Here is a 12,413-nt window from a genome sequence, read left to right as displayed (position 1 = left end):
AATGAAAACAAGGGGGATATGACACCAAATGAGAGCTTTGATAGATTCACTTCAACTGTTAATAAGCCACCTAGGAGTAATTATTTCCTGCTTATTTTGAAGGTCAAATAAAGGGATTTAATGAGATTGAATTTCCCCCCAAAATCAAATACTAAACAGAAAGTTCACATTGTTTATATTGGTCAGCTTTGATTGAACAAACCAAGAAGAAGTAAAAAGGACCGTGCAAGGGGATAGGAGAAGTTTGACATGAAGTAAAAATGAAGTGACTATCCCTGCAGGACCCGGAGGTTTGTTTTTATGCCAACATGAGAGCAAGGATATAATGTGCTCTTTAATGATAGTGTATCAGCTACAGGTGTTCAAGAAAAACAACAATCAAACACTGATCAGTGTGGCCTGAGTCCACAGCCTGTGCTTTTAGCAGCTTTCAGTTTTAACACAAAGCTCATGTAGTCCAGCATTTCATACCACTCGGCGCCCTGAGCAGAAAAAACTCCCCAAGCATCAGCTGTTTTTAACGTCACACACTCAGCCCTCTCTGTTTCAAACAGTTCAACTTTTGGAACAATGCTGCATTCACAGTTGTCACTTATCCGCGCCAACCAATCAAAATCAAGAAAGGGCGAGACTTCTGAAACAAACAAAACAACAAACGAAGACCTGGAAAAAAGTGATGCTGTCATTCATTAAACAACAATTGCACTTATATTACAGTATAGGAAAAAAGGTGCCGTAGGTGTGCTTTGCTCTTAAAAATAGAAACTTCTTCTTTGGCTCTAGTGTGTTTAGTAACCTAAAATCTTTGTTGTCCACCACTGAAAATAGCTGTAGATCTTTGGCGATATTTCCACTGATACACCTTGTGGTCTGTTGAGCTCCTGTTGTGGAGAAGTGGGATTGTGAACTCTTCCTTTAGAGTCTTTTGGCCTGGCCAGATTCTGCTCTTAGCAACTTCACAAATCTTTTCAGGGCGATGATTTGGCAAGTGGCTCCTTACTCCCCATCAAATGTGTCGTGGCTGTCTTGCAGTGTCTGCATATTGTTTTTGTTGTCCATTACCTTTTCTCCTTTCTCATTCCTCAATACCGGGAAACCGAAATGCTTTCACATGTGAGATTTAAAAGCCACTGGAGCCTCCACAGTCTCAAAAACTTGATGGTGTCCCCATAGACTGATTCTCTCGCCACTCGTAGCTTCCACCATTTTCGCACTGTTAGACTAAGCTGAGTGGATTGCAGGATGATGGGTACACAAGGGCTGATGACAACTATAGTTCCCACTTTCTTTCACTCTGCTTCACTAAATATAAAGTTTTTGCCCTGAAGACCTACTGTTTTAAACCGTCACATTCCCCAACAACACCCAGACGCTTCTGTTACCTCGATACAACAGTTGTAACAATACCATCACATCTCCAATTAATTGTGATCAATGAAGGTTAATAATTAACGCATTATGATTTTATGATTGCAGTTAATCCTATGCTTCATGTTCCCTTTCAACACACTTTGGTTAAAGGTGCAGTGTGTTTACAAGGTGCAATATCCTTGTTGCTTAAGCATACTTGACCAATAAAACTGATTCTGATTCTGAAGATCCAAGATGGCGGACTCTGCGGAGTGGACCCTCCCTATGTAGGAATAAAAAGCTTATTCTTAGCTATCAAAAATCAAATAATTTTATATGTATTAAGGTGATAAAACAATATTTTGGATAGGCCTGTCTATAAATATCCCATTTTATTTTTACCAAGTTTTTTCTGCTAAATGCTACTAGACTAAATAATCCCCTGCCCCTTCAAACCACTTCAGCATTCCCTTGCAGGGACAGTAATTCAAGATAAGTCCACCTCTGCTTCTTAATGTCTTATTTCACTAAAAACTCAGACAGCTCAGTTAGGGTGGCCATTTCCACAGCACCAAAAAGGAGGACACTTTGCAGCACTTAGTGAAGCAAGAATAATCGCAACAAATAAGACTCTTGTGTGTCCCCTGCTACAGTACAATTTTGTCCATGATACTGATGATATCACAATATAGTGATTCTGTAATACTCTCCTCATTGAAGGATATTTGGTTTTAATGATCATGTTCCTTGTTGCAATAAAAAGGATGTTTTTAATTTCCATCTGTCTGAAAAAAGTGGTCACTATGGGTTTATTGTTTTGATCATAACATTAATCCCACTTTCTTAGTTATCTGTTTTATTGGGGTCTTCTCCTGAAAATCAAAATAATATAAAGCAGCTGATCTTCCCCCCTTACACCCCCTCACACACACCCCTGCACCCCTCCCCCTCCCTCACACACAGCAGCTCATCCGTTTTTCTCCTTTCTCTTCCTCTCTCTGGCCTTTTTTAAGTTTCTGCCTGAGTGTTACCATATTTTGTTAAATCACCTTAAAATCTACATTGTCTTTATTTGTTTTCACCCGTGATCTGGTTTTACAGCAGCTGATCTAGGCGAGGAAGTTTGACAGTGTCAATTAATTCCTGATCAGAACCAGCGCCAAAACTTTACTGAGTTTTATCATAAGTTCAAAAACTAAATGATGGTAGAAGTTGACATTTGACAAAAGAGGTTGCAGAATAATGGGTGAATTTAAGGGACAGACGTGATGAAAGTTTCTGTGCAGCAAGTATCAGGAGAGAAAGGGAGAGAGAGAGAGCTTGCACTTCATTGATCACGGATGGCACCAATCTCCAAAACATATATTTACTGTCAATTTACCAATGTGTGACGGCCAGATAAAGTTTACTTTTGGTCAACATTGTATATACATTACCTGGATCATATTTAATATACAAACACCGGACTGATGTGCAGAGAGAGAGAGAGCAATGGACAACATGCTGCATTAAGTTCAGGTGCGACTCCAAAAGGAGGACAAATAAGCATCTGGCTTAAGGCTGCGCCAGATGCCGGACAAGGCACTGAAATTCCGGACTGTACGGCCAAAAGCCGGACATATGGCCACCCTAACCTCAGTGGATGCATCAACAATCATACACATGGTGTGATATCAAACATTTACTTCTTTGCTGTTCCCCTATTTGCTTTTTAATCCATAACAAGTTCCTTACGACAAGGTTGAGATCATGCCATAATCTTTCATCTACCCAAAGCTTCGAACTGTCTTTCAAAATCAAAGCAGGTCACTTACCTTTAGTTTAAACATCACAAAAATCCAAAATCACACAAATGATTTTCAATGCAAAATAGTAGAATTTCAAATTCAACAAAAAAGGTGAGATTTATCGAGATAAAATAAATTATGTTCATTGACAACCCTAAAATATACTTGGGTGGCTGTAAATATGCTTGGGTGGCCCACCCAGGAATCATTTCTGTGTAGAAAACGCTGACCTGATTTGACTGTATGGCAAATCATCCATGTTAGGTAATGTCTTAACAGAAAAAAACATTAAAATGTTGGAAATGTTTCTGTGAAAGAACAATTCCAGAGTGTTCATGCATTTTTAATGCAATTTAGAGCGTGTGCAGGAGTTTTGGTTCATTTTGTATTGGACACGTTCCCCTCCTATAGGTTCTTGTGGATGTTACTTAATTCCTGCTATACAATACTGTCAGTCATTTAAATATCAGAGATTATTTTTTAAACATTCTGTTGAAAAGTATTAAGACTGGCTGTAGTCACTAGAAGGATCAAAAAGCAAATAAAAAGCAAACACAGGGACCAGGCAAAGGCCTATTTAGATGAGAAAATCGAATGATCTTGAATTTTAAATGTGTCTCTTTGTATGTTGGTGTGTTAATGCATTGGTACATCTATGTCTGTGTGAGTCTGATTCTTTGAATCCAGCACTCTGGATAATTCCTGCTTGCCGTTGTGGCTCCGTATGCCCTTGACCGCCTGCTGTGAATCTTAATTCTCTTTTGGCCTACAGATCTGCCTTTTTAGCAATTTCCAACCTTCTTCCTCCTTCTTGCGTCTATTTTTTGATTGCTTTGTGATTCAGCTCTCCTCAGGGTTTTTTTTTTTTTTTTAATCGACTATTAAGTAAATCTGTCACGTTTTACCCCCAAAAGCCAGCAAATAGCCTCCTTACCTAAACTGTTCAGGAGGAAGATAGATCAGAGAACAAGGCATTAATACAAGGTTAGACCTGTTAAATTCATTTCATTCTTCCTGGAGGCATATGTACCCATTTATCAGCTTTTATCTTCTTTAATTATTTAAGTCAAGTGCTGATACATGCTTTCAGCTCACTGACTATTTTCAGAAATGTAATTAGATCTGAAAACAGAGGAGATAAGCGTAGAAGCTTTGAAACAGCATCAAATCAATTTGAGAAGCACATAAACACTGGTTCATACAAAATGAGGGCCATATATCAGCCCAATTAAAATAGATGAGCACAGCTACACCAATGAGGCCTATATATTCATCTAATTACTATTGATCACTTCCCATGAGGATGCATAGGTCTTAATGAACGTTAATTAAAATCAGATAAAATTAGCCATTGAAGCAGCAGTACCTGTGCTATTATCCTGCATTAATATGAAGACTGCATGCATGATTGCTTGTTTATAAATGTGTTGTCTGCAGGCAGCGCTCTATCCATCCTGTCAAATGGGCCGACACGTTCATATGAAACAGAACCAAAAGGAATTTGCATGATAGGAAATCTTTAAAAAGTCTGCACATAAAGTACACACAGACAATCAGTGCACAAGTACACAAAGAAAGTAAAGGCTGCCTCGGTTGGTGGCTGTGTTACCTTCACCAGGGACGATAAACGTCAGCTCTCATCTTGTCTCGTCGTGACCCTCTGCACTCGCGGAGGATGGATGGAGATCCATGGATGGAAAAAAGGAGAGAGATTGTGTCCTAGGGCTAAAATTAGCAATGATTCCTCCCCAAGGTTTTGCAAGGACATGCAGAGTACGTGCAAAAACACATGTATGAATACAACTCTCAGAGACGCACACAGATACATGCTTTTTACTGTCCTCTTTCTGCTCACATCTGCTCACATCTGCCTTTCATACCTAATGAGCGTTTTTACATGATGAAGATGATGGGTTTGACTTGCACAGTATGGTGAAAATAGTATAATATAAAGTATGTCTTATGTGTATTGATCAGACACAACCTTTTTCCTGAGGCTCTTCTGAAGTGGGTTTTCACTAAGTTTGTATTGTGGTTTCTGTTCTTCGTTTGTCTCAGGTCAAAAATGTTGACTGTATGTCCTCTGCAACAATGATGCGACTTGATGGAGTTGTTGATATTGATTTTCTTGCTTCTCTCTGCCACATATTCTCCCCCTTTCTCCTCTCCCTGAACCCATCACATCACTTCCAACCATCCATCACCTCCTTCCACCCTCTCAGGAGATTTCAGACTACGACTTGCAGGAGTTGGTCATGAAGTCGATCGGTCGGCTGACGTTGGTGCGGCAGACGTTCCCAATGCCCCAGAACACGACCCAGCGCTGTGTCAAACACAACCACAGGATTAACACGTCCCTATGTGACCCGAAAAACCCCAAGGCCCAGCAGCTAGAGGTGAGAGCAAGCGAACAAGTGATTAAAACTAGATTTGATAACCCCATGTTCATGGTCTGGTAGCTTTTCAGCCTTGATGCATTACAGGTATGTTTAGTGGCTAAGAATGTTGTTAGAAGAAGGATTTTGTAGAAACGTAGTTTAAAAAAGCTGAATGTAAATACAACCCCAATTCTACCATTTCATGAAAAATCTACCATTTTTATTTTGATGGCAGTAAACATCTCAAAAAAGTAGGGACGGGGCAATAGAAAGCAGGATAAATAAGCAATGAAAAACAGCTGGAGGAGCGTGCCGCAATGAATTAGGTTAACTGGCAACAGACCAGTAATGACTTGGTGTGAAAGGTACATTTTACTTAGGCAGAGTCTGTCACAAATAAAGATTTAACAACCACAGTGATCTTTTTACAGATAACATGAAGTTGAAATGAGTAAATTAATCACTTCTACTACACTACTACACAACAGGGAGAAACATCCGAGTTTGATCCGAGTTAATTCAGTGACAGATGCATCAGTGATGAACCAGGCTGATGTGCCTTCAGACTCTGCTTCGTGTATTTGAAATTAGATCCGTATGATGTCACGAAACTTAACTTGTGACCACATATCAATGTCCAGTCCACTGCATCTCTAACAATTGGTATGGATCTCTTAAGAGACCAAATATCCTTAATTACAGCAGATATTAGTCTGTTTTTCTCCTGTTTTTACCCACACCTCATAGATCAGGACACTGTGTTTAGAAGCCTGGCTAAGCAGTCGTGTCGCCAGCTGACTGTGACATCAGTTCAAACCCTCTAAACAAGCACTTTGGGGGTTGAACTTTCAAATAAACCAAAAAAAATGATCTACTTTACATATTTTTCTGTATATATTTGTAAGCATAGCACAAAAAGCAAGGAAATTTGTGTTTGGTACATTATTTCTTTGTTGTAACGGTGCTTCTTGGCAATAAATTTTGTACCGTTGGAAAGCCTGTTTATGTCCCTTTTAAATGATGCCACATCTGTAAGGAAAATGGATTTGTGGGATAAGCAGCAGAGCTGAGTATGTGGATTGCGCCCATGAAAAATGTTCCAAATCTTCTCTGCCAATGCCAAACAGCTTTTTTTTTGCTGTTGCTGTTGCCTCTTGTTTTAAGCTTCTGGTACCCCCAGGTGCTGCCAATCAGGTGCCTGATTGGCAGCACCTGTGAGCATGGGCCCTGCTACTGTGGTCAGTAGATGTCTGCTTCAAGAATCGGCATACCACGTTTGACTGATCTGGATAGGGCCCATCGGTTGGGCAACTTCAAGCTGGTGTTCCTCAAAACCAAGTTGTGGCATTGTTTGGAGTGAACCCTAACACCATCTCCAAACTGAAGGCCAAGTTCAGTATAACGGGGAATGTCAGAGACAGGCCGCGAAGTGGGCATCCCAAGATGACGACAACCCAAGAATACTGTTTTTTCACCCTGTCAGCAAGAACTCTATCCTCCAAGATGACAACGGTCGCCTCCACAGAGCAAGGTTTATCAGAGACTACCTACAGAATTTGGGAGTGGAGAGGATGAAATGGCCTGCCAGCAGTCCTGACCTCAACCCCATTGAACACTTGTTGGATCAGCTTGGCTGTGCTGTTCGTGCCAGACTGACCAAAACAACCACATTGGCTGACATGTGACAAATGCTGGCTGAAGAATGGGATGCCATCCCACAGCAGTGTGCGACCAGGCTGGTGACCAGCATGAGGAGGAGGAGCCAGGCTGTTGTGGCTGTGTATGGTGCTTCCACACATTACTGAGGCTCCTGTTTGTTAAATGAATAAATTGTTAAATTGTCAATATGTCTCGTCTCTTTAAACTTCAATCATCTAATCCACCAAACACCAAACAAGAGTCAACGGCAGAATCAGCTGTTTGGCATTGGCAGAGAAGATTTGGAACATTTTTCATGGGCGCAACCCACATACTCAGCTCTGCTGCTCATCCCACAAATGCATGATCCTTACAAATGTGGCACCATTTAAAAGGGAAATCAACAGGCTTTCCAACGGTATAAAAATTGGTGCCAAGAAGCATTGTTACAACAAAAAATAATGTACCAAACACAAATTTCCTTACTTTTTGTGCTATGTTTTCTATTGAATGTGTGTATTTTTTTTTAACTCTAAACAGTGAGGGGCAACTGAGATAATTTAGCTGAAAATATCATTGGCTGTCATGTTGTCTATCACCTGTTTGTATGCTAATAAAGCAGGGATAAGTGGAAAACCAAAGCAGGAAAATTGCACTCCCAAAATGCCAAAAGTCTACAGAAGTTGGTCACAGAGACCAAAAAGTTTTTACAGGAAATGGCATTTTTTCTTTTTTATCAATAATGGACTCATAAATACACTTTTAACCCACATTTTGTGTGTTAATACTGGCTGACAAGTGGGTTTCTGAAAAATGGATGTAATATAGAGTAATTCCAATGAAGTTGTTTCATCTTAATTGTTTTAAACGCTGCTGGGTTTTTTAAAAAGAAAAAAAAAACAAAAAACATTTTGGATGGATAGGTAAGCTTGGCACCAGAAAAGTCGGACTGTACCAGTCAGTTATTTGGGACCCTTTCCAACTCCACCTGATGACCTTCGGGGCCGGTTGGGTTGTAGACTGTGAGCAAATAAGATTAGGCTAATGTTCTGTATGATAACATAGTTGAGGTTGAATATGCAATGCAACAACTTTAAGCGAATGACGATTCGATGACTTAAGACGGGTACATTCATCGGCAGCAGAGTCCTTCATCTGTCATGCATTCAGCATCACTGATTTTTCCGAAGCATCTCATGCTTGTTGATGTGCCCGTCTTTGAAAGACTTAAAAAAGTCTTTGTGTTCTGTTTTACCCCTTGTGCTCTGGGGTTTTCTGAATTTTTAAAGAGCCTGACATTAGTAATGTATTTAAAAGCTGCTCAGTTGCTCTATTTCTGTCTTTTCAAACTGCTCCTGGTCTTTTAGTTTGACAGGATAGCTTGTCTCCTGATCCAAAAGCGTCTCATTACATAAAGCCGGTTTGATTCGTTGCTGTCACAGCTTGAGGTTTTTCACCTGCAACATTAATCACTTTGGGAAACGTCAGCTCACAGTTGAGCTTTTATCTAGGGTGTTAAAGTCTGGTCATAGAAAGCATGGGGACAGTTTATTTCCTCTGCCTGCACATTTTTTTTTGAATTTTATATATAGTTTTTTCACTATTTATTTATTTACTTACTTACATGTCCCCTTGGGTGGCAATATGTATGCAATTATTACCCCTATTTGTGTGTATGTGAGTCATCAAGCCGCTGTCAAATAGAGCGGAGAAATAGGAGCACACTCTTATTTATGTGTCAAGACAAAAATACAAAATTGAATTAATGTGCTGTTGATTTATGTGGATGCATACACCCCTGGGGGAACACATTTGATGAAAGTTGGAAATACATTGAAAATGGAGACGTGCTCTTAATGTTTATGTGGGTATCTGCCTTTCAAGTCCTGAGACAGTTCTGCTCCAGGCTTACACCCACGATATCACTAAATGGATGTAAAAGTGTTTATTAGTTTTATAATGGAAGGAAATCAAATAATGAAATGTGCTAAATACATGACAGTTCATTTTGACATTATTTAAATCAAAAGGTCGATGAGTGCCCATAGGTTCCAGCCTCTGTAAAGTATGGAAGCTGCTCTGGCTCTTTAATGCAACAACACTGTTAAGTTCTGAAGCCCTGAAGCATCCAGTAATGTAAATAAAGCCCTATTTGTGTGCTCTAATATGAACGGAGTGCTCCCCAAGTGTAAAAAGCTATTATCAAGAATCAACCCCTCCAACATATTCATTATTTGTCAGGTCGAGTCCAGACGTAGGTGTTCATTGTGCCGAAGAGGGACTAAAGGCCTCCATATGCATGTGAGAGCGCCTCATTTAACTCAAGGACAAGAGTATTTTAGTGTATCGGGCATAGTTGAAACAGGGCTGTACACATGTTCATGTTGGCATCCTGTGTGTGGATGCGTGTGCGTGGGTTTGTGAGTGGGTGAATTTGAGAGCCAGGAAACAAGGGATGAGAGATACAGAGAGAGAGAGGAAGCAGATCTGCTCAGTGGTCAGAGAGTGGCCCAGAAGCCCAATTTCACACTGCACTGAAGCATATCAACTCAGGCTGACCACGCACACACACACACACACACGCACGTATAATGTTCACTCGGAGTGCAGAGCCCGCTGATCATTGAAGCTCCCCATAGAGCAGTAGATTTTCACTTTAATTTTCCGAGAAAAAGCGGTAGGCAGACAGACGGTGAGACAGGATGATGGATGGAGAAAAGACAGCAGGTGAAAGAGACAGACAGAGCAGAGGAAAGAAAGTTAGATGTAATATAAACTTTTATCAAGCCTGTGTGAATGATGACAGGGACAAAGCGTGCTAATCAGCACTGATTAGATATGTTCTTTAAGTCATATTTTTCACATGGAACATCAGGATGAAAAAAGGCAATTTCATAGAATAAAACTGACATGACTAACACGTCAGAGTGTGAGTTTTTTATATCTAAGGGCACATGGCAACTCTAAATGTGGATGCACGATGTCTTAATCAAGTCAATGGCATACATGTTAACAAAGTTTTTCTCTCCTATACAATGTAATTAACATGAAGACACACTATAGAGATGGCTGGGTCTACTGATGGTTACTGTAGAGTTGCTTTTTGTTCTCTTGGAAGGGACGGGGAATCTCTTCAATTCCACTGAAGCCAGCGGTTAGCATTAAACAACTTCAAGGCAAAGATGTCCTTTTTCATATTGCGTTTACATCTGCATTGTCAAGGCTGACATTTCTCTTTTCCTGGGCTGAGTCCCAAACACCCTTTGCCCTATCACTCAGCCCTAACCCTCGCTTTGCACATTCACATCTAAGAATAGGGGAACCCAATCCTTTTTGGACAGAGGGGTAGAGTGATGTGCTATACATGGCCCTTTGAGTGGAAATTTTCCACAGACACACTCCAAAGCAAGTGTTATGTGGAATCTCCCAGAATGACTTGTGAAATAATGCCAACATTGCTCCTTAAAAAGTGCATAATACAGCAGTGTTTCCCCACTTTTTTTTCCTCAGGCCCCTCCTACTCATAACAGCTCCCCCACTAGGAAAAATTAACATCAATTACAATTGTTGTCATTCTGATCCTAATCATTAAAAAATAAATAAATAAATAAATAAGATGATCTGTTTATTTTTAAGTTTCTTGATTTAATTTAATTTAGTGGTTCATTTATGGGATCAAAATAATAAAAAAAAAAAACTTCAAAAGTTATATACATAAATGAACCAAGACTTAGAAAGTTTGAGATTCTGACAATAATAATAATAATAATAATAATAATAATAATAATAAATGCATAATAATAATAATAATGATTATAATGATAATAATGATAATAATTCTTATTGTTATGATTATGATTATTATTATTTTTGGTTTTGCAGTTTTTATTATTATTATTATTATTATTATTATTATTATTGTCATTTTTGTTGTTATTATTATTATCATTATAAAAATAAAACCTTTGTTTTCAGTTTGTTTTCCTGTTGTTGTTGTTGTTTTTGTTTGTTTGTCCGTTTTTTGTTTTTTACTTATCACGGTGTAAATTTAATTCTTAAACTCAGGAATTCCTTTTCACCATTTAAAAATCTAAATATTTAACTTTTTAATCTAAAAAAAAAAAATAAAGATTTTGTCCTCAAAGTTTTGACTTTTAACTACAAGATTAACAGATTCTCTTTACATTTTTAACATTTTTATTTTTATTTAACACACTGTTGTATATTGTGTCTCTTACCAGGACCACTGATCCCACTCTGTGATTTTATGCAGTCTTCTGCTTCGTGGCTGAGTTGCTTTTATTCCTTAAAGCTTCCACTTCCTAATATTATTACTCATAACAGGAATAAAATTTCACAAAGCGTCTCATTGCAAAGGTTGCTTCCATCACAGCACCACACTTGAAGTCACAGATCTCTGTAGAGCGACCCATTTTGTGTCATAAATGTTTGCAAATGAAGACCGCGTGGCTAGGTGCTTGATTTATACACCTGTGGCAACAGGTCTGACTCATACTCCTGAATTTTAATAAATGACCGGTGCAAGCAAATACTTTTGTTGAAGTGCATGTCCTATTGAAAACATAAATGTTTTTTCTCTGCAAAAAAAAAAAGCTAATGAACTTTATCGCTAACTATCCCATCAGAAGAAATGTTGAGATTAATTATTTATGATTAACTGCAGCAGTTGATCTATTTATTATTTTCTCATTAACATGGAGACAAGAAGCTGAGTTAATCACAAAACCAATCGATCACAGACTGAATAAACTCCTCTCCTTATCTCTCACCTCTCTATGTCTCATTCTGTGGTGCCAAGGACCTATCAATACACTTTAATTAATGTCATCCTTAAAGCTTCTCGTCTCTAAGAGAGTGTGCGCTCATGCTAAAAGTGTTTTAGGTGAAACAAGAAGATAGAGAAGGATAAGTGGGAACCCAGAGCTGGATGTTTATTTCTTCTTCTTGATCAAAGTGCTGATGGATTTTACTGCCAGTGAAGTATTTAACTTTGATAACATTTCCGCTTGAAAGGGTTTGGCCTATATTTCTCCCACTTATTACCAAAATCTACATGTCTTTATTGGTCCGTCTTTCAAAACTAGACTTCAAAACTGGAGCTCATAGATCTAAAGCTTTGATCATTTGGAGCTCATTAAAGCATCTGTTTCTTATTACAACTCCATCTGTTTAGATATTATGCAAAATAAACTGCCTACTCACTATCTTATCTGGGATTTTCTCTCTTGATTCACATCAT

At 38.8% G+C, this 12,413-nt stretch overlaps 1 protein-coding gene across 2 annotated transcripts in view; it reads left to right on the top strand.

Moving 5' to 3' along the window:
• grid2 (glutamate receptor, ionotropic, delta 2) overlaps positions 1 to 12,413 on the top strand; it is a 923,745-nt gene that overhangs the window by 614,969 nt on the left and 296,363 nt on the right. For both annotated transcript variants that reach the window (XM_041786464.1, XM_041786465.1), the window contains exon 6: positions 5,360 to 5,533. In XM_041786464.1, the coding sequence (XP_041642398.1) occupies positions 5,360 to 5,533 (174 nt within the window). The remainder of the gene's footprint in view (positions 1 to 5,359; positions 5,534 to 12,413) is intronic.

This window comes from Cheilinus undulatus, linkage group 5 (genome assembly GCF_018320785.1).
Source record: "Cheilinus undulatus linkage group 5, ASM1832078v1, whole genome shotgun sequence".
NCBI lineage: Eukaryota > Metazoa > Chordata > Actinopteri > Labriformes > Labridae > Cheilinus > Cheilinus undulatus.
The sequence above is the reverse complement of the archived record's forward strand: the minus strand, read 5'-3'. Positions and strand labels throughout refer to the sequence as shown.